Consider the following 27426-nt stretch of genomic DNA (forward strand, 5'->3'; position numbering starts at 1 on the left):
AGCTCGGGTGCGCCCCCTCGAGGCCGACCGCAGGCCCGCAGGCCCCCAGGCCCGGCGGGCGGACTGCGCGGCTGCTGAAGCCCGGGTCCCGGGTTCTTCGGGGGCTCAGAGGTGCGTGTGCGGACTTGCTGCCCCGCTGTGGCCTTTTGGTAGGGGTGTCTCTCAGAAGAACCGCCTGGGCACCACCTGTCACAGCTCGCGTAATTCCCACACGCAGAGCCATCTCCCTGGGTTCCAACATCCAGCCAGGTGGGCACGGGGTCTGGGAGCGCGCACACTGAGCCCGAGGCCCCGCCAACGTCCTGACCCACCGCGTGCGCCTTCTATGCTCTCTCCGAGCGCCTTATCCGCTAGGGCGGCCCTCTAACCACGTCGGGTGGCCCTCTGAGAAGTGGTACAAGAGACGGCTCCTCAGCCCAGAGATGGACACACGCCACCCCCACCCCTCCCCCGCGCACAGGACTCGCCTCGGTTTCAGGCTGTTCTCCTCCCCCCAGGCGCCCCGTCTGGAGATCTCCAGGGTTTTCTGGGCCGTCCTCTCTTTCTTGGCAGTCTGCCCCTCACCCCCAATGCCTTGGCATCCCTGGACCCTCAGCTCCATCTCCTCGACTCAGGGACTCCTCTGGGTCCCTGCTGAGTTCCTGTCCCTGCACCACAATCTGGAAACCTCCTCAAGGCAGCAAATCTGGGCAGTCACAAGATTCACTTATTTCCTGTCTTTCAGGGTCACTGTCTTTCATGACCTAAGGTCCAGCTCCTGGAAAACTCTCATTTGATACCTTTTGTCTGGATTTTTTGGGTGTGAGGGTATATTTGTTTCCTGTTACTCCATCATGGGCAGAAGTGGAATTCATATTACTATCACTTTAATGTTTAAACTGTCACAACTTGGCCAGTGGGAGCCCCTGTGCCGTTTAGCACAGTCCCTGACACTCTTGATGGCAGCCGGCAACACAGGAATACTCTAAGCCCATCCTGTTATTTCTGGGCCCTAGCTCCCTTTGATAGAAAACTAAGGTTTTCTTCCACGTACAAAGTAGAAGTGCCAGACCCTGAGACAGGCACACTACCTGCTGTCTCTACCTAGTCTTCACTATAAATAAGCAGTCTAAAGGTAGAGTACCTTTCTCAGCAACACAGAGCTAGAGGGAGTCAGACCTGCACCCAGGCCTGCCTCAGGCCAAATCAACACCACCTACCAAAGCAGCCTGCCAGGAGTCTGGTAGACCTTCCCAGGCCCTCTTCCCTGGACTCCTTCAGGACTAGGGGTTCTGCCCGCTCCAGTAGGAACTTGCCATATTTTACTGAACATTGCAAGTCTAATCTACCTGCTGAAATGTAAGCTGCCCTGTGATAGAAATCACATCACATCACATCCATCCATCCATCCATCTATACCCCTACCCACCCATCCACAAGTCTTGTGGGACCCACAAGACTTACAATCAAATTCAATAAAACTGGCAAGTTCTTCCGAGTGGTTAGAACCTCTAGTCTTGAAGGAGTCCAAAGAAGGGGAGCCCTGGGAAGGCTCCCAGAGGCTACCACCAGAGCTGGGCGGTGAGAGCTTAGCTGCCACTGCCCCACCTTGTCATCATCTCACTCTGCCTGTGCATCTCCTCCCCCAGCACCACTGGACTTGTAGCAACCTGTTTCTTTTTTTTTTTTAAACACAGTCTTCTTTTTTAAAATTAAATTATAGTCTACAATATTATATTAGTTTCAAGTGTACAACATAGTGATTTGATATTTTTCTACATTGCGTAAAGCTGACCCCGGTAAGTCTAATTACCGTCTGTCACCATAGAAAGTTATTATGGTATTATTGACTATATTCCTTATGCTGTACCTTACATCCCTGTGACGTTTATTTTATAACTTGTTTCTTCCTTATCATCTTTGCTTGTTGACCAGTTTGTCTGCTGAGATGAGAACATGCTGGGGAGAGGAAACCTGTTTGCAGAGCCAGCTCTGGGCAATTCTGGGACGACTAGGCTTCCTACAGAGTGGTGAGAGGCTTTTGAGAACGAGCCTCCCTAACTTAGCAGGGACTGAGTGTGTCTCACCCCCCTGGGGTGTGGTGTCCTTGGTGCCCGGACTTCCTCCCAGGATGGGGCCTGGGTGTTAGCAACATGTCTGAAGTCCTTAATTTAAGAAGTCCCTAAACAAAGAGGCAGGTTGACAGCAAAGGAACAGTGGATGTTACAGCCAGAAAGTAAAATCTTGGTGGCACAAAGGGAGGAGAGCAGGTACAGAGTCACAGAGTTGAGGCTAACAGGTGTGTGGCCGGCACCTAGGCGCAAAGGGGCTTGGAGTTGGAGAGACTTTTCTAAGTGTATTGCTAAATGCAAAGCACATTGATCCTTTACCGCCTCCCCACACACCTGCACATACACACACGCACACACGCATAACCGGGACTAGCGTGGCTTATGGAGTCACATTCCAGAATGGTTGGCTTGGGAAGGCAGTCAGTCAACAGGGTAGTGACAGACTGGCTGTGGAGCGGGAAAGGAGCCCAGGGCGCCTCCAAGGTTTTGCACCTGAACAGCTAGAAGGATGGACTCCTTGTCCTTTTTAAAGGCAGCGGGGTCACTGTGAGAAAAGCAAGTGTGGAGGAGATGGGGAGTTCAGTCGTCTCAAGTTTGGGATGCTGGTTAGACAGGTGTCAAGCAGAGAGCTGGACACAGGAATTTGAAGCCAGGTGTGGAGCGTAAAGGAGAGACATACATGCGGGGCTCTTCATGGTAGAGAAGTTATTTTTATCTAAGTGCCAAGGCTGGAAAAGATCACCAAGGTTGTGAGGGGAATAGAAGAGGGGTCAGGGAGAGGAGGGGGACCGGCGAAGGAGCAGCGAGGTAAGAGGAGAGCAGCACGGTGCGGCCTGCAGGGGAACCCACCAACCCTGTCCAGTGCCGTTCACAGACAAGCACGACGGGCACCAGGAGCTGAGCCCACGCGAGTGCCTGGCCACACCCACGAGGCCTCCCCTCGCGGGACGTGGATGCACAGCCCCAGCAGAGCGGGCTTGAGAGAGAACGTACTCCAGGGGCAGGAGCGGAGACTGTGGCTCCCTGATGTACCTTTAAAGCCTGGGCTGGGGGTGGGGGAAGGGAGGGAAGAGGCTGCCTCCCATACTCCCCTCTTGACACACGGAGGGCATGAGGATGAGGGTCATGGGTTACCCAGCAGCCAAGGTCCTCTATTGCCAAGACCGGTCCTGACGTCAAATTGGCCAACACAGAAGCTGCTCCTTCACACATTTCTTTCACAAAGGACCCTCCAAAGAAGCCAAAGGGTGCCCTGAAAGTAGAACAGAACCCAAGAAAACAAAGAGGAGGGTCAGGCACTGGGTACACCGGAGTGCAGTTGAATGACACAGGACACAAGTCCAGTTTGCAAATCAAAAAAGTTTTATATGATCCAAAGAAAAAAGTTACATCACACATATTCATTTAAATAATAAGTCAAAGTCTGTTACATAAAACATAATTCTGAAACATTTAACATTTTATTAACTACTTGAAAGGCTCAAAGTCAAAAAAGATCAAGCAAAACTGCTCAGGCAGTAAAGTGCACTGGGGGACGTGCCGCCCGCGCCCTCCTCCGATGCCCGGGCCGCAGCGGAAGGACTCCACGCTGAACACGCACCGCGGGGTTCTGGTTCTCACGTTGCATTTTTCAGATGAAGCTGTTTCCCAATTTACAATCTTTCAATCACAGAGGGCCAAAAATGTTGTTTACAGAAGGTATTTCAAAGTCTAATCAGGAAATGGAAGTGTAAATCAAAACTTTTTTTTTTTTTAACACATCTATCCTTTAGCAACAACACTGCTCAGAGAATGAAGTTCTAGGTGACAAGCAACCAAATACTCAAAGACGTTGTATTATCTACCAGAACTTTAGCAGGACTAACATCACTTTGTATAATTAAAAATATCCAGATTTAATGCCACTTACAGCATACACAAAGAAATGTTTATGCTGATTTAAGATATAAGTGCAAGAAAGAACTGGGTGGTGGGGAATCACGAACTATAGACATTTAATTCTGGTTCTCTTCCAACTGTAGCATGTCTCATGACCAGTAGGAATACTCAATTACAGAAGTCTCCAAAGACACGGAAGCCTACTAAACACACAGCCGGCGCTTACAGAACTGTATGTCAATTAGCAGTTGATACTTCATGGGTATCAAGTAACATACAATGAATGACCAGGCAAGGGTTATTAGACTAAAAAGACCTGAACACAAAACCTGATATTTATTCAATATTTCACCTTACCGTCATTTTAATAAAGGTAAATGCAAATAAATAAGAGGCAAAGACAAAAATCTAAATACACACGGCACAATAAAAACCTTCCCAGGCTCGAAGGGCAGAGCAACATCACTGTGTTCCTTACATGCACTCTCTTGCCTGGATTCCCAACGCTGCCCAACCAAAGCAGTCTCAGCAGCTTCCTGGACACCTGGACACTGGGGCGCAGTCTCTGTAATGCTAGGACCTGTGCTCACAGCTTCAAAGTGATGCCCATGGTCTATTCTCTAGCCAGACTGCAAAATACCCCATTCCAAGTAATTTTCTGTTTGATCAAAACAATTTCTTTCAAACAAAATGAATGAAAGGACAGCTTGGTAGTATTACTGCCGCTTAGTGTAACTTGCATTTCCCGTCGTTCTTAATACTTAATAAATAAAGGAATCAGAACACTGGAGCTGGACCATACGCATGTCCGCTTCACCTTACATAAGCTTTACTTTGGTGGAAAGTTCCTCCAACTACTAAGGACATCTTTTTCTCTAAGTTACTCTACCCACAAAACACTTGGATAAGGCCACAGCAAAAGAAGTCAAACTGACAACTGACAAAGCAGCTGGGTTTGAGTGCTTACATTTTCTTTTTTGGGGGTTTGAGGTACAAACAGGAGACTCTGAATGGTCTGCTCTCAGCAGAGTACAGACACTCAGACCCTACATCAGCTCTCTGCTCACCGGGTATCTACCGAGTATTTTACGTTAATCTCTGGGGTACATTCTTCACAAGTCACACCATGGACACAGGTGACTAAGGTCTACTTAATGAAAATTTTAATTCCTTGGGCTACAGCCTTAAAGAAATAGTTGTCTGGAATTTCCCTTGGAAATGTTATGAAGAAGCTGACTGCGAAGTTTTTCCCCCCCATTTCTTTAAGAGGCCCCTATTCAACCAGTTCTGATTCTAAAAAATTCTTAGATCTAAAAGGCCTGATTACAAAGTTGTAAAGTTTTTTTGTCGGAATAATGTGCCAACTTTACTAAAAGTAGGGTTATTATAAAAACATCGTTAAACATTGAAAAGAAGATTGTAAAATCATCTATATAGAAATTGGTAATTTGAGAACCAACAATATAAATTTTTTTTAATAAAAAACAGTATAAAAATTAGTAACGTGTCTCATTTCTACAAAACAGGAGTAGGAAGGTTGTAAAAAAATCCAGATTTTGTAAAATTTATTGCCGAAATGTTTGTTTGAATGCTGGTGATTTAGATTATCAAATTTTCTTCCATTTTCCTTAAAACAACTTCTGAAACTACAAAAGATATTGAACAGGGTTCCCCACCAAAAAAGACAAGTTAACATACTTTCATCAGAACCAGCTCCCCTAGCCCTCAAGACAATTTCTTTTGGAGAGAAAACCATCACTTCCATTCCTGAAAAAAGGCTTTGAAAAATTCCCATCCACAACTCCCTGGAGGACCTTTCATGCAGAGGCCGGCAGGTGCACCAGCGGGCTCCCAGGGTTCTCTGCTGAGGCAATTCTGTTCAGTTTGCCAACCTCCGCCTGCCAGCCAGGGATCTTCTTGGTGGTCATATGGCGCCGGGCATGCTTTGTCAAGTGGTCGCTGCGCATGAAACGCCGATCACACACTGGGCATACAAACTTCTTCTCCCCAGTGTGAGTTCTGCGGTGGCGAGAGAGTTCATCTGAACGAGCAAATTTTTTATCACAGCCATCCCAGCTACAGGTGAAAGGTTTCTCTCCTGAGAGATAAGAAAACACAAAGTAAAGGAAACATAAATCCGCAGCACCTTATTGGACAGGTTAATTCATGTCGTTTTACAACTGTATTCGTCGAAACCTAAGCAGCAAGTAATATCCTATCATTCTGGTATCAGGTTATGTGGAAGTCAAGAAATCGTCCAAGATGCATTTCTTCCTGCCACACCTAAGATGTAATATGTCAGGGCCCAAAGACATCAAACTAATCTAATCCTTCTAAAGATATTTTTAAATAAAAATAAATCTTTGACTGTGAACTTGGGGTAGGAGGTAAATTGTTGAAAGGAATGACTCCTTCCCTCTCTGGAAGCTGCACATATAAAAAAAAAATCCCTCCTAGCACCTGCAAGACTTCTCAGAATCATTAATTCCATCTTCATATTTGTTATTACACTGACAAAGAGGTTAATTGCAGAACAGGTTAGAATTCTAACAGCTACCTTCTTGTTGTTACAAGCTTCAAGCATCTGTCATTCACTCAAAGTTTCAGAGCACCCGGCAGGTGTCCTGCCCATACTGTGTCTTCCTGGAGGTACAGGGGTGAGTGGGAAGCCCTTGTCCGCAGAATCCTGGGCCTTTCCAGCCAGCAGGAATGCTCCGTCTCCTGCATCCTGAAGCCCTGATCTTGACCAGGTTGTGACCACCATAGACCGCTTGTGCAACCTTGTGAAGGGATTTGATAAATGCTGTTGCGTGCTGTCATGTGACCTACCTTCCCGAAGGTTTACGACTTGTCTAGTTCATCCATCTATGTACAGTTTAACCCCCGGCACAGCACTTTGTATGACAGGTGGTGAATAAATGGTTTTGAATGAATGAGTGTTGGAGAGAGATCAACTAAATATCTGATGTTTTTCAAAGCTGATTTAAAAGGAAAATTCATTATCACAGTGATGCTGTGATGGATTTCAAAGACCCCATGTTGAAAGCATAAGGTTACCTGTTCCCAGGAAACTACCACCAGTGCTGGCAGCATACCAGATGGCCAGATGTTGGACAGAGAACCACCACCCTTTGGCGTGGGATTTACAAAGTGCCCTATGTTTTCAGCATGTCAAAAATGTAGCCTTTGCTCACTCGACCGTATCCTAATTAAACAAATTTTCATGTTGGTACAGTGAAAAACTATCTTATCTAAGGTAAACCTATCCAAGATTTCTATTTCTTATAAAAACTCCAATTTAGTGTTTACGAAATAACACAAGAATTTGATTCTTCAGAACCTTTATGGTTACTTAAATGTAAGTACTTTGGGAAACCTGAAAAGAGCTTGTATGATCACCTTAGTTTCCTACCAAGGGAAGCTGACTGAATAAACAGTAAAACCTCATTCCACTGCGCTTCCCCACATGTGGAATCTGTGTTTGGATGTGATCTGAAGTTCACCTCAGCAGTCTCAGTGAAAAGCAGGGCTTGCCAAGTCAATGAGCCCCTTAGGGGTGCCCATTCACACCGATACAGCCATGACAGCAACCCTGCATCACCAATGACTAGCGTCAGGCTCTTGGGACAGACACCAAGAGTCTATATCCAGTGAGATCAGACACCTATGTACGTAACTAAAAATACAAAGGGAGAATAAGGTGAAAAACACAACAAACCACCAGGGTCAAATAAAGAAGGAGAGATCAGGGAAGAGTTCTAAGAACTAACTTTGGGATGGCCCTTAAAGGGTTTTCAGTAAGTAGAGACAGGCAGAGGGCAGAGGGTGAAGGGCAGAAATGTGGAACTGGAGAGAGACAGTAAAGGCAGAGAGGCAAGTTCTTCACAGGCCAGGTTTGGGGCCTTAGCCCGGAAGCACACAGCCCCTTCCGCAGTGTGGAGGACAGCAGGGCTCCTTCCGTAAGGCCCGCCTTCCAGATGCGGCTTCATTCTGCAAGCGGGAGCTGCCACGATTGGAGTTCTAATGTGTTAATTAGAAACCACTCTACCAGGAAAGCATTTCAAAGTAAAGTACTATGACAACTCCCTCCAATTCAGCCTTTCCTAAACTGTATTTCACAATTCACTGCTGTCCCCCAGGCCACTAGCCGGCATCTGGGGTTCCACGATCAAGACAGCTTACGAAGCACACCTTTACTGCAGAACCTGCGTCCTGTTAACTGGGCTTATTATATATACATATGTGTGTGAACCTTTGAAAGGTGAGTTTAACAAGCAGACTATTTAACCACAGGACCCTTGAAAACAAAACAAGTGACACTAACTCAAAGAACAAGAGTGTCACAGAACACCTGAGACGTTCTGCCCTAATCAACTACAGCAGAAGTTCTACCTACCAGGCAACCTCACACCTCCGCTAAACATGGTAGCCACCAGCCCCATGTAGCTATATAAACGCAACCTTAATGAAAACGTTAAACTTCGGTTCCTCAGACACACTGTTCACATTTCAAGTCCACGTGGCTAGTGGCTACCCTCCTAATGGACAGAGAACATTTCCATCACTGCCGAAAACTCTACTGGATCTGACAGGACAATGAAGAGATCATTAAGTCATTTTAGTTAGTTTCTTGTGTGAGTCCTTCTGAATTAAAACCACATATTGCCAAAAATAAAAAAACAATATTCCTTTAAAGTTCAAATATTCTAGAATTCAAACTTTTCCATACTTTGGAGAGCTCTTTCCCCATAGTAAGCCTAAGTAAGTCACACTGATGTTTATTGAACGTGAATGGACACTTTCTAAAATGCAAAGAAAGAATGTCTACTGCAATGTGAAGAGAAAGGGGGAATGTGAGCCTCACCCTAAAAGCCTCTCAATCACAGGTTCACAATCACAGAACTATATTACATTTTAGCTACTGGGGTGACCAGATACCATGTTCCAGGAAAACCACTGACAGCTGTACTAACGTTCATCCCAAGACTATGAAGGCTTTTCAGAACCAAAGAAAGATGGCCACCTTCTCCAGCGGTTCTCAGCTTCGCTCCCACTCAAAGGCGGCTGGACGTGTGTTTCCCGATCACGGGATCCGACATTCCCTATGCCCTACCTGCTTCAGTTCTCACCTGTGTGAGTGCGAAGATGAGCCTTGAGGTGGGAACTTTTGAAGTAGGTTTTCTGGCAGCCTGGGAAGTTGCAAACATAGTTCCTCCTTCGGGAAAAGTCTACCTGAGGGGCGCAGTTCTGACTGGATGCAATAAACACTGGAGCAGGGGCAAGGGGCAGTAACTTGGTATTCCCAACAGCCATTCCACTCGACGAACACGTGGCAGGCTGCGGGAGGGCCCCCTGGGGCAGAACCAACATCACAGTTCCCTGAGGCACAGACGGTCCCACGAACACAGGCTGGGGCACTGGAGCAGCGTGGGGTAAGATGGGTTTGACAGTCCCTGCAGACACTTGGGGAGATGGCTTCAAAAAAGCTGATAACATGCCACTTTGTCCAGTCACAGGGATCATTTGGCAAAGGACAGGGGGACTAGGAATGGGGACAGAAATCAGAGGGGTGGCTTTCCTTGGCAAGTCATTTTCATAATTCTTTGGTGAGCAGGTCTGAATTGCAACGGGCCACCCTGCCTGCTGGTCTTTGGTGGGGCTCAGGCCACTGGACTTGTGCAAACAAGGCTGACAGGACGCTGAGTTAGCGCTGAGCACACTGTCTGTGAGGTGTGTGTCCTGCACAGCTTCAACGTGCCCCAAAAACTGCGCTTCTCCTTCCGCGCTGGCCGAAAGTTGGTGTGCTTGAGTCTGGGTGGTAGGAACGTGGGCAGCAGCAGGACTCCCCCCAGTGTGGCAAATGACACTTGTCACCGTGGCCCTGCAGTGAGGGCTGACAGCCGGCTCCAGCAGCTCTGCCTTCAAAGCAGGCAGGGCGCTCTCTGCCCTCCTGCTCAGCACTCCGGCTGCCCCAGTAGAGGCTGGGGCGACAGCCACGACCACAGGTGCTTTGGAATCAGTTACTTGGGAAGGAACAACTGTCCCTGTTGACGGCTCCAGGAGGTCAGGGCTCTGAGGAGGAGTCATGCACTTTAAAAAAAAAAAAGAAAAAAGTACTGTGTGAAAAGGTTGTTTTGGTTAAATTTTAAGGAACTTACTTTGATCATGTTGTCCCCAAGGTCTTTACAAAGAAGTATCTAGAAAAGACTGGTCAAAGTCTGCTCCCAATCACACCCAGTGAATATAAAAGCTGCATGAGACACTTTACTTTCTAGCTTTCTCTCCCTTTCCCGACCTCTCTCAAACCCGTCCATCTGCTCGGTTATAAGGACGCCAGCGCCATTCCTGGCCTCGCACAGCTACTGAAATGAACAATTTGCATATTAGGGCTGCAAATGAGAAAGCAAACTTATATTCAAGATGAAAGCTTTACACAATAATTTTAGATTCTCAAAAATTTTTTAAAAATCTCGGTGGTAATCATTTAACACACACATATCCAATCAATCACACACGTATCCTGTGCCTATTGGATGAGAGGTAAAACCTGTCAGAATGACCCATAAAAGGCCCTGCTCTAACCAGGGGTTCTGCCTATAGTGAGCCTCTGTAACACTTCCCCCACCACTCCCACTTATCTTCAGCCTCTCAGTGGACGATCCCAACGCTGTGACGTGCTCTGGGCAGCCAGGCCCACTACCTGTACAATCCTCTCCACTACCCCCAAGTCCCTTCTCATCCCTCTCTCTCCAAGTCGGTTTTCCACACTCTCCTTCCAGGGCAGGCTTCCAGCCCAGGACAATTAGATTATAATTTTCAGTTTTGTTAGCAATTGACAGCTCTCGACTTCTCCAAGTTGCGAAGCAGTTTTCCCCAGTAACTTCAGAGCTGTAGCAAGTTAAGAAAACCAAAACCAAAACCAGTGCTTGACTACACCCAACTCACCCAAGAAAGAAGCTGGCTGCCACAGGGTGGCAGAGGCCAGGGTCTCAACGCAGCTAACAAAAGCTGTCCAGTGCCAAAGCACAGGCTTTCCCCAGCTGTGGCAGCGGATCCTGACCCTGGCCTGGGGTATCTGGGGAATCTAAGCCTCCACCCTCAGTTCCCCAGGGAAATGAGTACATTTTGCTTTCTCCCATTAATCTGTACGTTTCAGCCTATGGACATTTTCACCCCGTGGCTGCAAGCTATGATCAATCAATGGAAAGCATATTTTCAAGAGATAAAAGAAGTTTTCACCCTTAGGACCCATACAGGGGAGGGTATGAACTTGCTTGCCAGCATCGGGTGAATCCCCCCAGGAGCTCTTCAGCATGTTTACTGAAGGTACTCCAGCCATCGCACAAATCGCTCCTCTCCCCCTCCTCTTACCAGAGTTGATAAAGAATGGAAGTCCTTTGGTAACTCGGGTGTGGCTGCGTCCACGTGCACAATGGTGGAAACATCCCCAGAGTCAGAGACAGGTGTGAGGGGTCTTATCTTTAACAAGTCCCCTTTCTGGGATCTCTGACCCCAGGAGCTCATACAAACAAGAGCCTCGACAGCTTCCATGTCGTTCTGCTCCAAGATGCTGCACGTAGACCTCTCGCTGTCGTGCCGCTTCCTCTCCAGGATTGACTCGCATATGTCCATGATGTCAACCTAAAGTCGACACAACACAGTGGCTGAGTCCCTGGAAACACAGGGAGGGGGGGACCGGGACAGCACGGGGACGCGCACACCAGAAGCCTGCCCCGCCCCCGGCAGCACGCGCACGCGCTCTGGCTTCCAGGGAAGGATGCCTGCCGAGCGCCGAGGACCACTCGCTCCGAGCCAGCGTTCTGCAGCGGCGGGTGGGGGGCAGTGGGGGGAGGAGGAGGAATGGACTCGGTCCGCCAGCGGCTTCCACGGAAAATCCTGACTGTTAACAAAGGTTATTAAGCTAGCTTCTCCTTCGGGAAATGATTAATAACACTTCCAGAGGTGTGAGCTGCAGTAGCTAGTACCAAACTGTCCCCGGGGGAGGAGGAAAAGACACTGATGGCTGAGGTTGGGTAAGATGACAGCGCAGCCCTTCTGAGTCGGCGAAGCCACCAGAGCGTCCCCACAGACGCATCTGCGACAACCCCGGAGGCTCCACACCAGTGAGGCCGTCACTCAGCAGAGCCCTGGGCGGGAGAGCCTGCACTGGCTCAGCCCCGGTCCCCACACCCAGGAGCACCGATTCACGCCACAAGGCCAGCGCGGGGAGAGGAAGAAAGTGTAAGATGTGCCACAAGCCCGGGCCCCGAGGACTTTCCAGCGCAGCAGACCGTCTCTTGTCAAGCAAGAGCGGGGCGGGAAGCGACTGAATGATCTCTTCGCAGAGAAATTCTACATCTACTAAGATACACACTTCCACTCAGTTTGCCTAAACATCCAACCTGTCCTGCCCAGGTGTCCCCCAAAGCACACAGGCAACGCCGCCGCCTTTACAAACGCCGCTCTAGCCCCACTTCTGCCCGCAGCCCGGGCCTCGGAACGAACTGCGAAGTCACAGACGTGCAGGCTACCGCCTGCTTCGCCCACAGGCGGGCAGGGACAGGGCGGCGCGGGGCTCCCACACCTCTCTCTCGGCCTCTCAGCGGTCCGCGCGGCTCGACTAGGTTCCAGGTCCAACCAGCGAACTCCTCGCAGCCCTCAGGTCCCGACTGGAGCCCGCCAGGGTTGAGGCGCCGGGGCCCGCCCCCCGCCCCGTGCAGCCTTCCCGCCGGCCTTTTCCCCGCCCCTTGCCCCGCCCCCACGTTCCCACAGCCCTTGCCCCGCCCCCACCTTCCCGCCAGCCGTTGCCCCGCCCCCTCGCCCTCTCCACCGCCCGTGCGCCGCGTTCCCACAGTCCTTGCCCCTTCGCCGGCGCCCCGCCCCCGCCGCCCGCGTGCCGCGTTCCCGCCAGCCGCGCCCCACCCAACGGCCACCTCCTCAGGGCCTGGTGATGTCATGGCTGGAAATAGCCCCGCACCTGAAGCCGGCGGGGCGGGGCCGCTGCGGGAGCGGTAGACAAAGCTGCGCAGAGAGCAGCGCGAGGCACACGCCCACTTCCCGCCCCTCCCGGCGCGGCCTCGTGCGGCCACCGCCCCTCTCGACTCCCGAAGCCGCCCGTGCTCCTAACGGTGCGCGCGCGGTTATGCCCCGCGCGCCTCTGGCCTCCTCCGCGCCCTGGGCCCGCACTGGCAGCGCGTCCCCGCCTCGCCCCTCGCTCCAATGGGAGGCCACTCACCGCGCGTGCGTCGCCCGAGCCCGCGGAGGCCGGCGTGTGCATGGTGCCGGCGGCCCGGAGGCAACAAAGCGGCCGCGCGGCGGGAGTTCAGTACAGCAGCTGCCGCACGTGCACGGCGGGCGGCGGCGACCCGGAGCTCCAGCGGCCGGCGTGCGCCTCCGCCCGCCCGCGCGGCTCTGCCCTGGCGCGGCCCTCGCGGTGCGGGAGGGGCGGGGCGGCTGGGGAGGGAGCGGCCGCAGGGGCGGAGCGCGGAAGCAAACCAAAATACACCACGCCCCGACGGGGCGGGGCCTGGAGGGCGCCAGCCAATGCGCACCTAGCCCGTGCGCCGCCGGCCAATGGGCGCCGCGGGGAGCCGCGTGATCAGAGCCTGGCAGCGGCGTGATCGGGCAGGGCGGGATGCTGCATGTATTTTGGTGGCGGCGAGGGGGCGGAGCTTGAGGCCCTGGAAAGTAGGGGAAAGGTCGCGGCGGCGGCGGCGGCCGCGGCGGCGGCGCGGCCGGCGGGGACCACGCAGCTGCGGCCGGGGAACTCCCCGAGCGTGTTGGGACGGCTGGGAGGAGGATTACGCTTAAAGGGGCCACCGCCCGCAGCCTCCCGGAGCGCAGGTCCCCATGAAGTGAATCCGTCCAGAAGAGGCGGCTCACCTGGAGACCTCAACCCAGATTTTGCTTTCTTGTTTTTTAATTGGTATTAATCTACTGTCGCTCTTAGGAGTGCATCCCTGGCCTGGAAGAGTTTTGAAAGCTGGCTAGCTCCAGGTGACATCGCCTGCATCTGCTGCTTACCGCAGCTTCTAGGCCTGTGTCTGCCGCTGACCCCGGTCCCCAGGCAGTTCTGGGCTGCAGTTTCCGCTTAGCTCAGTGGGGGTGGGGGGCAAGACGGGTGCCCACCCGAGAGGCTCCTGGTGAAACCCATTCTTCCCAGGCCAGGTGTAAGCGTCACTCCCTATGGGAAGTCCTCAGGCCTGAATGAGAGCGATGCCTAGGACACCTTTTTTTCCCCCCAGTACTTCGGTTGCCTGTTTCTCAGGGTGCGGTTTATCCAGTTCTGCAGCTCCAGGTTCCTGAAGTGCAGGCTGTGTTTATGTGCACCCTCACAACCTGCAGCGAGGCATGAGACAGCCCTTCATCCATCCACGTGGCCCACATTTGCTGGGTTTCGATATGGCTCGGCACAGCGCACGGTGCAGAGGCCACAGTGCGGAAGCCTTGACCCTAAAAGCTAAGAACAGGTGAAAGTAGCGGATCCCTGCACTGTGGGGATTGGCTCTGAGCAAAAGAAGCTCTGGGCCCAAGGAACAGGCCATCAGAGCACCAGGCCCTCCCCCTTAAACTGATAAGGAAGCAGGTGGGACCCAGGGCTCTGGCCAGCTTGTTCCTCAACAGGCCTGCTCTGTTGGGCAGAGGGAGCATAGGCTGACCTGCAGCTTCTCTCCATTTCATCTTCTTCAGATCCTTCGCAGTACCTTTCATGGCCTGTAACTTCTGTTTCTTCGGTTATTTGTTAATTGTCTCTCCACCAGAAGGAACCCTCCCAAGGTTAGGGACCTTGTTTAATTCACTGTGAACCCCCAGTGCCTGGCTCGCTGCAAGTACGCAGTAACCACTGGTTGAATGAGTGAATGAAGGCCAGCACCACCTGGCCTGCCCAGTTGGACATGCTGCAGACCCCTCTACTTCAATATCCTTGAAACTCAACTTCCATTCTACCCCAGTCCAGGTTTCTCACCTCCAGAAGGGCACCACCAGATACCTCATTCCTTCACCCAGAAATCTGAGAGTCACCTTTGACCCTTCCTTTTCCTGCACTTGCTTCCTTCTGCCAATTACTTTGTGTTGTTCTTCCTAAATCTCTCTCAAACTCTTAACTTCTCTCCATCACCTACTCCTGCTCTGGTCCAAGCCACCATCTTCTCTCACCTGAATTATTTCGCTGCTTCCCAACGGGTCCCCCTACCTCTGGCTTCGTCACCTGTAATCTGTGCCTCATCTCACTGCCACAATGATCTTCTAGAAGTAGAGATGGTACCGAACCCATAATCAAACCCTCAGTTTGGAATCCAAACAGCTATGGGACTGAAACTTACTCCTTAGGTGGGAATCCATGAGTCTTCGTAACCAGGCCCCAGCCAGTGCGTGCTGCATCATTCTGGCCAGTTCCCCAAATCCCTTTCCCTCCTGCCCCCATTGCCTCCGTACGGCACCCTGTGCTGCCCACATCAGGCCAGATCACTGTCTTCTGCTTTGTACGTGGCGTTCCTTCTGTGTGGAACACCACAACCCTTCTCCACTTTTACACTGTAAGACTGCAGTGTGACTCCTCAGCAAAGCGCTTCCTGACCCCCGAACAGCAGGACGACTCAGCCAAGTGCTAGGTGCAGGGTGTTGGCGTCACACCCGGATGCAAATCCCAGCTCTGCCAATGTGGCTAGGCCACGTGGCCGGCTATGTCTCTGCAGAATAGGAGGTGGCATCGACTCTCCAGGAGTCTGGAGCACAAGCTTCTCTCACCTCCAGCTCAGTTTCTGCTCCCTGGACAGCAGGAATACCTGGAAACTTGGGCAGCAGGCTGGCTCGGGGCTCTTCAAGCGTTAAGGCCCTACCCTTCCTGCATCGGTCCATGTGACAGAGAGACAGGTCTTCGCTTATGCTTGTCCCTTCTCTCTTCTTCCCCACCTCTACCCAGATATGGCTTCTCCATGAAGCCTTTCTCCCCCGCACCCCCCCCCCGCCTCTCTCTCTCTCTCTCTCTCTCTCTCTCTCTCGCTCTCTCTCTCTCTCTCTCTCTCGCTCTCGCTCTCGCTCTCGCTCTGTCTCTCTCTCTCTCTCTTACACACACACACACACCGGTCTGTGGTTGCTGCCAAACCCCAGATGCTGGTCCTGCCTATAGTCAGTGGATATTGACATGTTTATAAACTGAAGACAGTTACAAGTCGTTGACACAGAGCCATCCCCGAGGCCCTCATTGGCACCAGGCCCCACAGACCCTCAGGCAGAGCGCGGTCCAGCAGGCAGACTGGGCCTCGACACAGGTAACTCCTGGATAAAGTAGAGCATGATGCCCCCAGCTAGACGGCCACCACTTTCTCGTGGGTCCTCCCGGAGAGTCTGTGTATATGGAAAAAATACTTTTACACAGAAGGCAGTGTTCTGTGCACCTTCTGCATCTTGCTAGCTGATTTCACAACATGTCTTGGAGCCTGTTGCAAATCAGTACAAAAAGGTCACCCTCGTGATTTATCACGGTTAGATGCTATTCTGTTATATGGACGTGTTGTACTTTATTTAACCACTCCTGCTTAAATCACTGGGGTATTTAGACTATTTCCAGTTTGCCAGGACATCATGTCCATTCATTGTTTGCCCACATGCAAAAATAACTACAAGATTACTTCCTAGAATTGGAATTGCTGGAAATGCTCTTGCATTTCTTTTCCTTTTCCCTTTTTTTCCCTTTTGATAAATTTTATCGAAGTATACCATAGATATAGGGAAGTGCAAAAACTTAGGTGTACAACTCGGTGAATTTTCACAAGGCAAGCACACTTGTGTCACCAGCATGGAGATCAAGAAACAGAGTATTAGCAGAATCCTAGAAGCCCCCTCCCTAACCCCATCCAGGATAATCCCTATCATGACTTCTAACACCATAGGATGTTTTTGCATGTATTGAAACTTGTACAAAGAGTATCATATGGTTTGTTCTCTGTTGGGTCTGCCATGGAGTTACATGTAGTTGAAGATCATTTATTCTTGTTGATATAAAATACAGCACAGTGTCCATCTATTCTCCTGTCGATGGACATCAGGACTTTCCAGTCTGGGGCTATTATGAGTAAAGCAGCTATGAAAATTCTGATACGTGGGTATGTGCATTTTTAATTGAGGAAAATTGTCAAATTGCCCTCCAAACATGCTTTTGTGTCCATTTACCCCATGAACAGTGAACTGCAAAGCCAGTCCCCTCTCCCTTCACTAATACTGAACCATCTGGAATTTTTGACCTCTACCAAGCTCAGTGGAAAAAATGAGAACTCATAACAGTAGATTGCATTTCTTTGGTGGGGTTTCCTTGAGAGTTTTTCATGTATTTGAAAGCCATCGTGATTTCGGTTTCTGTGAACTCTGAAGGAATTTTAAATGACAGTACAGGAACTTCAGCGTGTTTGTACACTGAAGTGAAGGGCTCAGAGGAGGAAAACGAGTGACGCAAGAGGGAGAGGGAAGGGAAGGAGGTTGGGGAGTGGTGTCGGGAAGGCTGGGAGAGCACATAACAGGGAGGCCGGCCCTGGGCGGGAGGAAGGACCTGCTTCATCAGAGAACAGGGGAAGAAAGAGAAGGTGGCTGGGGAGTCAGGAAGATTCTGGGATGCAGAGGAGAGACGGCCAGGGTGATGACCTGTGATCTACCTTCTTGGTGACGTTAGGAGCCATCTGCTGGGGAGGGGGCCCTAGTGAGATGAGAAAGGTTTGGAACAGACTCAGCGGGAAACGTGTTAAGGACTCGGCCAGGGAGAGCGACAGCAGTTGCCCACTGCACTGAGGACCCAGTTAGGATGCTGGAGTGACCCTGGACAGGGTATTGGGTTGGTGTCCGAGCTCCTGGTATTAAAGTGCTGGATCACCTGGGCAGGTCTCTTTGTCATCTTTGAGCCTGTTTCCTGACCTGCAAAATAATCAGTCGTGAATTGTGATCAAGTTAGCTTTCAAGGTTTTGTTATGAATGAGAAAAATAAGGGCAAAGAATACATTTCTTCCTATAGTTAAGCCCAGTTTGCAGACCCTCACTTACTCAGAGATCGTATCCTCCTATTTTTTCTTGTTACAGTGTCACGTCTTTTAGGAAGCGATGGTGATAGCAGATGGTACATCATACTCTAAGTTGTGAGAACAAAACACTGGCAACCCTATGGCAGCCCCTCAAACTTGTCCTGAAATTTTATGGTCAGTGAAATGCCCAAATCTGGGAATCTCTGTACTAGATGTTTTCGGAGGTCCATTCCATCTTGGATAACCGTGGTTCCACAAGGGTCGTTCCCTTTCCACGTTGAACTTGGAGGAGCTGATTTCAAGGCCTAGTCAGAAACAGATGGTTGGCGTGACTCCGCTTCACTCTGCCTGGGCCTGGCAGCTGCCGAGAGGCAGGGACCCACAGCGGGCAGGCAGGCTCTTTCCTCTGACCCTCAGCATCCCCTCTCCAGGTGGCACACTGGCCAGCCCGGGTTTTGCCAGCTCTTGAGTGTTTCAGCCTTTGGCCAGAGCCCAGCTGTGGAGCTAAGAGGAACAAAGCGAGTCTAGAGGCTGCCTTCCCTGCCCCGACTGCTGCCAGGGTGGGTGGGAGGGCCAGGGAGAGCTGGCTTGGGAGGGGAGAGCTGGCTGCTGGCAAGGCCTGGGTCCGGCCCATCCTTCCTGCCTTTCTCTTTCGCTGGGCTGAGCTCACTGTCTGGAAGCCACACAAGGACCGGAACATGGTGTAAACTGACTAGCTGCTTGACCAGCAGGCTGGTTGACTAAACGACCTAATCAATGATTGATTAGTGGATGGATTAATGAATCACCGACCCACCAACCCCCCTGTTGGATGACTGATCCACCAACCTGACAGCAGGCATCCGTCACTCCTAACACCCTCAGTTTCTTCATCTGTAAAATGGGGTAGTAACTGAGGACTAGAGAGATGAAGCAGCCCTGGCTGGCACAGGTGGAGCCAGGCTCCATCTCTCAGACCCACGTCCAGTGCATCTTTCTCCCAACCATCTCCTCCTGGAAAACAGGCACTAAGAGCACGTGTGAGTCCTGTGAATGGACCTGGGTGGTGGCGGGGGCCTTGGCAGCTCCCACGAGACACAAAGGGGAAGGTCAGCTCCTCCCTCTACACACACACACACACACACACACACACACACACACACACACACACACCCCCTTCATGGTGGCTGCGGCTGCCTCGTGGCTGCTGTGCTCTGCCTTCTCTCTGTGTGTCCCCAGGCCAGGGCACGACCTCTCTGTGTATTGCATCTTCAGACCTTCTAAGAGGGAGAACCGGGCTGTGTGTATGTCAGGTCCCCAGGCCCGGGGTAGAGGGGCCTCCAACTTGCAACATTTGCCAAAGGAAAGCTTGGGATGCGGATGTGGGCGTAGTGGGCCCCTGGAGGCTTCTCGGAGGGGATGGGTGCTCAGTGGGGCCTTGAGAGCCTGGGCAGGACAGCCTGTGGTGCTGTGGGGAAGGAGAGCCCTGCTGTGTGCTTGGTGCTAGGGGACCATGGAGGGACCAGACCAGCCCCTCCCCTTTGGTCCCACCATTCGGCAGGAGAGACTGACCTACAAACAAGGGAATGTACTGTCCACAGTGGCCACACTGGAGGCGCAGGTGCGGGGGGAGCAGAGGGGACCTGACTCCCTCTGCCTGCGGAGCTGGCGGGAGGGCCGTCTGGGACCATTTCTGCAGGAGATGTCATTGGAGCTGGTGTTAAGGGACAAGTGGGAGGTAGCCGTCCAGGGAGCGGAGGTGACATTTCAGTGTTGACGACACACCTCATTCACCTGTGCCTAGGCAGCGGGTGCCCGATAGGTGGAAATAAGCCTGGGGAGAGACCTGGGAGGAGAGCAGCCAGTCCAGCGGTTCTCACACTTGAGCAGCATTAGAACCCCCTGCAGGCTGCGTCAAAATAGACTGCTAGGTCCAGCCCGGCGCGTCTGACACAGCAGGTCTCCAAGGGGGTCAGAGAGTTTTCATTTCTAACACGTTCCCAGATGGCGTTGCTGCCACCGGTCCAGGGAGCAAGCTGCGAGAAGTGCTCATCTAGTCCGTCCTCCTCTTTTTGTGGGAAGAGAAACAGACCCAGAGGAGGGGAACGACTCATCCAAATCACTCTCAAACGACCAGAACCCACGCCTCCGGGCTCAGTGCCCTCCACCACATTGTGAGGCCCCCTGGAGGACACCCCAGGGCCACTGTCCTGAGAACAGCCCCAGAAGCAAGCCCTCAGAGGCCAGTGCGGTGTTGGGCAACAGCACCAAGTACCTGCTGGCCTAGGCGGGCAGCCTTCCAAGTGTCCGCGTGGCCGCCCAGGCTGTCCGCCTGGCCAATGGCCTGTACCTGGAGGTGCTGCCAGCCCGGCTTCCCCAGTGACCCAGTGCGGTGCTGGCACCAGCCCAGGCGGGCAGCAGGGCCAGCGGGCGGCAGCTCGAGGTGCTGGCAGAGTGGCCGGTGGAGAAGCGTCTCGCAGGGGGACTTGCACGGGCCCTGCAGGGCCTGAGCTGGGACCTGCCGGGACGCCAGCTCCTCACGCCTGGCCTCTGGGGAGCGCCAGGCCGAGCCTTGGTTGGGCTGCATTGCCCCGGTGGTCCCAAGCTGGCCTGACTCAGCATAGGAATGGATTTTAAACCCTCGAAGGAGGTACCAGCTCCCAGCTCAGAGCTGAGCACAGCAGAACCAGGGGGCATCGCCCCGCTTCCCTCGGGTGGGCTGGTCCCGCTGCCCGCTGCTTCCTGGGTACCAGGGGCTCCTGGGTGGTGGCCCTTGCTCCCCGGCTCCCTCTCTGCCCTGAAGCCCCTCGTCTTCCCCATGAAGCCCCCGTCCCAGGTGCAGTCATTGCCCCTCCCTCCTCGGTGTCCCCGTGCGGCATCTCTACAGTGACGTTTGTTATATTTACCATTTGTTTATTTACCCTTCTGTCTCTACCCTCAACTGGGAGCTCTGACCTCAGAGCAGGCCCGTGTTGATTGGGCCAAGAAATGAGTGAACTGCTTAGCCAGGATGAGTTTAGAAAATGCCTCATGCCCTGATTTGTCCGGAGCCCCTGCCTGGACACCCTTCTGGCTCCGTGTCACTCATGGATCCCCGCTGGGTCCCTCGGGTCACTCGCTAGGCTGCCACCCCATCGTGGGCTCTGAGAGAGGTAGTTTGCTCGGGCTCACGATTTGGGAGCCATCTTCACTGCCCTTCTCTCTCCCTCCTGCCGGGCAGGGACGCTGAGAGGTGGGAACCTCCTTGCCAGGAGCGACGCCTCTGCTGGTGCCGCCACCCCGGGGGCCTCGCGGAGACTTGGGGCAGTAAGCCAGCAGGACCTGGCCCCTGTGCTTAGCTCCCCCAAGCGGGTGTGGACAACAGCAGCTCTGGCTTTTGCTCTTTCTGTTGCAAGGCAAGCAAGTTGATGGTGAAGCCCGGCACCCTGCCGGCCACCAGGGAGAGATAGGTGTGACACAGTTCCTGGCCTCACGGACTCTGCTCACTACCTGTGTGACCTTAGGCAGGCTGCTTAGCCTCTCTGAGCCCCAGTTTCCTCTTCTGTAAAATGGGGATGGTAATAACATCTACTTACGGGAATGTTGTGGGGATTAAATGAGATGATGCTCACACAAATACTGAGAGGCGCCTGCCGCATGACTACTCGTAAATGATGACTAGGAAAGCTGTCCAGTGATAGGGAGGCTCACAAGGAAAGCAGTGATAACAGTATAGTTTGGTAAGTGCAACGAGAGCGGAAAGCACAGCAGGCTGTGGAAATATGGGGGGTGGGGAGCTGTCTTAGCCACTCAGCTCAACTGGAAGGAGGAGACCTGATGAAGATCTTAAAGCGGAGATCATTAAAATGCATTGTAAGTAAGCAAATGGCAGAGAAGAGACAATTCTCCCCCAAGAAGAATCCCAAATGACATGCAGAGATAACCCCCTCCAGGGACTGGAGCCTAAATCTTCTCCCCCAGAGTAGGAACTGGATGTAGTGACTCACTTCTAACACATACAGTATGGAAAGGGCAATAGAAACTTCACAGTGGAGAGAGCGGGCAGACATGATCAGGTGACGGGGGCTAACCTCACTGTGATAAGTCGTATTGACATTACAGGCCCCCGAGGTGAGGCGAGGAGGCCACTTCCCGTCTGTGTCATTCTTTCCTTGATTCCACAACCCCAGTCTAACCATGAGCATCCTCAGACAAACTCTGATTGAAAGATGCTCTACAAAATGCTTCACAGGACCCTTCAAAACGGGTCAGGGAGAGACGGGGGACCATCACAGATCGGAGGAGACTAGGGGGACACGAGGACTAAATGCACCGCGAAATCCAGGATGGGATCCGGAAGTAATGAAAGGGCATTTGTGGGCAAACCGGTGAAATCTGAATAAAGTCTGCGGTTTAGTCTGTCATGTTGTCCCGATGTTGATTTCTTCATTCTGACAAATGAACCACGGTTATGTAAGATGCTAACCTTAGCGGAAGCTGGGTGGAGGGCGTACCGGAACTCTCTGTACTATCTGCAGGTTTTCAGTAAATCTAAAATTATTACAGAGTAAGAAAAAATTTTAAAAATAATTCACTGTAAGAGATGAACCAGAGCAGGTTTTCCAGATAGCACAGGTGTGTGTGCACCTGTGCACGTGTAGATAAGGGAGCAGTACATACCTGGCCAAGCGGGCCAGAGGGGAAAGCATGGAGTTTTGGGGAACTGTGAGTGTGGCTGGATCCGAGAGGGAGGGAGTCCTGGGAGGCTGGAGGAAGGCGGGGGCCGCTGCGGGGGGCCTCTGTCAACCACCCTGAGGAACCTGGGTTTCCAGGAAAGGGGATGCACCACGCAGAGCTGACACCCCAATTCTTAGCGAGACCGACGCCTGTTTTGCCCAACAGCAATCTCCATCCACAGTACTGTCCGTGGCTGTTCCCAGACCCTCAGCGCTCCCGAGCCCCCCTGTTCCTTATGACTCAGCTAGAATAGCTTCAAGTGCTCACGTGCAGCCCTCATCCAGCTGGAAATCTGCATCCTTTCCAGTATCACCAGGGATCCCCCGAGGGCTCCATCTCTCCCAGGCACCTCTGGCTCTCAGACCTGTTTGTACCAATTTCTCCTCTTCTTCTCATCTCTTGGTCACGGACTCCCCTTGGACAAGCCCCTGTCCATCACGGCCAAGTGTGTGGACGCCTTGAGCGAAGGTCACGCTGAAGGAGGGGGGATAAACAATGACAACATGAAACGGAACATCCCTGTTACAAAAGCCCAAGTCCTCTGTCCTCCAGGGATTGTTCTCCACTTGCCGTGCCCCCCTCTTCTCTCGTCCCCGGCTCCCTCAACCCCACTCCGTTAACTCCGTCCCACCCCCAACCCAGAGTGGTCAGGCCTTGGGGACTCTCTCTCCACAACCAGTGACCCACGCGTAGGTGGCTCTCCTCCAAGAACAGCTCTGCAGCCAGCTCTGGGACTGGCCGTGTTTTCTCCCTCTACACCGATAGTGAATGGGAATACGTGTTAGGATTGTGATAAATGCAGGGATGCCCTGCAAGGGACGAGCTCCCCAACCTGAGATGTGCCCAAGCCGGAAAGGGCAGAAATCCATCAGGGCTGTGGAGTGATTCCTGCCGAGGGTACGCTGGCTGCTGGGGCCCCAGGGCCAGTCCTGAGATTCTGGGGGCTTGGGCAGCTCCTCCCAGGACCCCACAGTATCACAGGCCTCCAGACTGTGTGACCGCACCTGGCAGCCCATTCTCATATAGAGCGTTAGCCTTCTCACCAGGAAGTCCCTCCTCAGCCCTTGCCTGAGTTGGCCGTGCTATCTGTCAGTAGTAGGTACCACAAGTCCCGGGGATGCAGTTTTAGCTTGATACCCCCATTCCAGCATATATACCAACCCGATAAATGCAGAGCCTGCCAGGGAATCATTCTGAAGCTCATGGCCCCTCATCAGGCGTCTACCAAGATGGCAGCCCCACAGGCTGGCCGAGGGTCCGGGAGAAAGACTCAAATTCCTCGTCTTTGGCAAATGCCCTCCGTCTTCTCTCGCCCGTATTCATCAGCAGAATTGCTTCCCAATCCTCTCTGGTGCTGGGAAGCCGCTTTGACTGGCTCAGGCAGGGGTTGACCCCCAGGGAAGGGAGCCTCAGCAGGAAGTCCTCACTCATCACACCAGCCGCCCTCCAGCGCCTTCCTTGCACTCCCACTTCCGGACTGCGTGCAGCACGCCCGTCTGCTCTTTGCCTTCCGGGCTCCTTTAACGGGGCTTCCTGGGGCCTCGGGCCCTGCAGGCGGCTGGACGCCCCGGCACTTGGGCTCAGGAGGAGACTTGAGGAGCCGTGGTAGCTGCCAGGTGACGAGGCACCTCACCTTCTGCGGGAAGACGGCTTCCCAGGGGCAGGTCCCCCAGCCTGGGCAGCGATTACGGACCCAGGGAGGCTTGACTCTCTCCCAGTGGGAGCCTCTGACCTCTGATTTGTCTGATCTCAAGGCTTGACCCCAGATCTCGGGCCACCTGAGTTAAGAGTCGGCACACATGAGCCGTCATGATGCTCCCTTACACACATATTTACAGAGCACTTTTCCCTCCAGTTTCTCCTGTGGTCACCCGGGCGGCGACCATTACCTTCCTAGGAGGTCAGTTTCTTCAACTCTAAAATGGGTGCAATCATACCTCCTTAGCGGGGTTGTGTTAAGAATTGGAGGTGAGGGGCTTCCCCGGTGGCGCAGTGTTTGAGAGTTCGCCTGCCGATGCAGGGGACACGGGTTCGCGCCCCGGTCCGGGAGGATCCCACGTGCCGTGGAGCTGCTGGGCCCGTGGGCTATGGCTGCTGAGCCTGCGCATCCGGAGCCTGTGCTCCGCGGTGGGAGGGGCCACAGCAGTGAGAGGCCCGCGTACAGCAAAAAAAAAAAAAAAAAAGAATTGCAGGTGATATTCCACAAAACATGGCCCTTATAGGCAGTCAAATTATCCCCATCCCGAGCAGGTAATTCTTTTGGCTTGGTTGGACCCAGCCTTGCCTTCATGTCAGAACCAGCTTGTGAGTTTGGGGGTGGGAGAGCTTCTTATTCTATGACTGAGGGAGAAGGGGGCAGCTGGGAACCTCACACTGGGACGGCACCCATCACCCCGGATGTGGGACCCCCAGGAACCTTGGCAGGGACAGGGGCTAGAGTCCCACAGGGCTGGGGGAAGCACCTCCGGAACGCTGGTGTAGGAAACAAAGCCACTGAGTTTGCACCGCCTGGCTGGTGGGCCGGCCTCAGCTGGGGTGGTCCCAGGGCACGCTCAGAGGGCACCCCATCCTGCAGCCAGGCCCTCGAGCATTTTCGGACACACACACTTTGCTGCTCAGCCTTTTCAGAGCAGGGCTTGGAGACCCTTCAGTCTCCCCACCTTCTGGCTTCCTGGTTCACAGAGCTCTGGGCGGCGAAAGAAGGGAGGGACGAGGGTGTCACAGGCCCAGCACATGCTTCGGGGTGGAGGCACGTGGGAAGGGGTGCTGGAAGCTCCTGGTCCCACAGGGCCCACTGAGGGCTTTGTCTGGTACCCCGAGAGCAGGAAACGCCCCGCCCTGGGGAAGATCTCTCCCCAGCCTGTGGGTGGGCCTGGCCTGCTTCCCCTGCAGAGGGACACACCCAGGCTGTTGGCCGCCACTGGGGAGGGGGGGCAGTGGTCATGGTGAGGCAGGCTCCTTTTGGTCTCAGCCTCAGTTTCCCCTTCTTGGGTATGAGAGGACCTTGCTGGTATGGTGGTAACGGACCAGCAGAAGCACAGATCAAAGAGCCCAACCAGGCTCTCTGAGTTCCAGCAAACGTCAGCTGGGCTGCAGATGCCATGGCAGTTCAGATCAGGGATTGGGGTTGGGGCGCATTTGTTCCCAAGCCTGCCCCATTCATGTGTAGCTCCCACTCCTCATTTAGAGGGCACAAAAGGGTTAAATGACCGTCACCCCCATCCAGAAAGTGGACGTGTTATTCACTAATTCATTTCAGCAGACCCTTCCTGATGGCCAGCCCTGAGCTGGTCCCAGGTTCCAGAGACAGTGAGCCTTTCCTGCCCTCTGAGAGTCCACAGTCTGGGGCACGATGGGGATTGGGGGGACACATAGGTGACCAGGCACTGGGGTCTGGGCCAGAGGAACTGCACGGGGAAGGGGGAGCCCAGGGTAGATACGCACTTCATCCTAGGGTCAGAACCCTGCCTCATGGCCATATTTGAGCTGAGCTTCAAGGAGGAAAGAAAAAAGGAAGCGTAAAGGAGTGCGTGTGTGTGTGTGTGTGTGTGTGTGTGTGTGTGGATCATGAAAGCCTGGAACATGAGGGGCTGGGGGGAACTGGTCTCCGGTTCCCACACACAGACAGGTGGCAGTTGGGAACTCATTTGAAAGACCAGATTATCAAGGGCCTTGCAGGCTATGCTAAAGGGTTTGCATTTTATTCTGAGAGTGGAGAGCAGGCATTGATAGGACTTACAGGAACAGGCAATCCCATTTGCATTTTAGGACCATGCCTCTCACTATGGTGTGGAGAGCAGACTGACAGGTGCAAGGCTGGGGGCTGGGGGTCCCATCTGTGGCCACTGCAGTCGTTCCCTGCTGCAGAGAAAAAATGCGGGTCTTTTAGTTTTCTATACTGAGTGACAAATTACCACAAACTTGGAGGCTTAAAACAACACACTTTTTTTTTTTTTTTTTTTTTGGCGGTACACGGGCCTCTCACTGTTGTGGCCTCTCCCATTGCGGAGCACAGGCTCCAGATGCGCAGGCTCAGCGGCCATGGCTCACGGGCCCAGCCGCTCTGTGGCATGTGGGATCTTCCCGGACCGGGGCACGAACCCGTGTCCCCTGCATCGGCAGGCGGACTCTCAACCACTGCGCCACCAGGGAAGCGCAACACACATTTTTTAAAAATCTCAGTTTCCATGAGATAATAAAAGAGGAGTCTGGACACAGCTTAGCTGGGGCTTCTGCTCTTTGGGGTCTCGTTAATCTGCAGTCAAGGCGGCATCTGGGCTGTGTTCTCATGTGGAGGCTCAACTGGGCAGAACCTGCTTCTATGGTCTCTCAGGTTGTTGGCAGAATTCCTTCCCTTGCGGCTCCATGACTGAGGGCCAGACTTCCTACTGGCTGTCAGCTTAGGTCCTGGAGGCCGCACTTAGGTGCTGGAGGCCGTGCTCAGGTCCTGGAGGCCGCCTACATTTCCCTGCCATGGGCAGCACAGCATGGCAGCCCTTTCTTCCACGCCGGCAGGACAGACACTCTCTCTGGTCAGACAAGACAGTCTTCTATGGGGGCTGGGGTGGGAATGTAGCCATCAGAATGACCTCATCTTTGGCGTATCCCATTGGCTAGAAGTAAGCCATGGGTCCTACCCATGCTCAAGGAGAGGGGCTTAAACAGGGCATAAGGCCAGTGTGAGAGATCATGCGGGCCATCTTAGAACTCTGCTGCCCCAGGGGCCTCCTTCTGTTTACTTGTATTCACACCCTTCAGTACCTATGGAAACCTAAAAAGAAGATTTTATATCC

General features: G+C 53.0%; 1 protein-coding gene across 2 annotated transcripts; it reads right to left on the reverse strand.

Moving 5' to 3' along the window:
- Positions 1-3396: 3396 nt before the first annotated feature.
- KLF11 (KLF transcription factor 11) lies at positions 3397-13687 on the reverse strand. 2 transcript variants are annotated; one of them, XM_079940413.1, is made up of 4 exons: positions 13165-13687; positions 11301-11570; positions 9059-10019; positions 3397-6027 (listed from the first exon to the last, which is right to left on the reverse strand). In XM_079940413.1, exons 1-4 carry the CDS (start codon positions 13204-13206, stop codon positions 5747-5749), a joined length of 1554 nt encoding a protein of 517 aa, XP_079796539.1. In that variant the 5' UTR covers positions 13207-13687; the 3' UTR covers positions 3397-5746. The 2 variants fall into 2 exon arrangements, with proteins under 2 accessions (XP_079796539.1, XP_079796540.1); XM_079940414.1 differs by lacking the exon at positions 13165-13687 and adding an exon at positions 12514-12612.
- Between the last annotated feature and the right edge of the window lie 13739 nt (positions 13688-27426).

This window comes from Stenella coeruleoalba (assembly GCF_951394435.1).
Source record: "Stenella coeruleoalba genome assembly, chromosome: 13".
In the NCBI taxonomy this organism is placed as follows: Eukaryota; Metazoa; Chordata; class Mammalia; order Artiodactyla; family Delphinidae; genus Stenella; species Stenella coeruleoalba.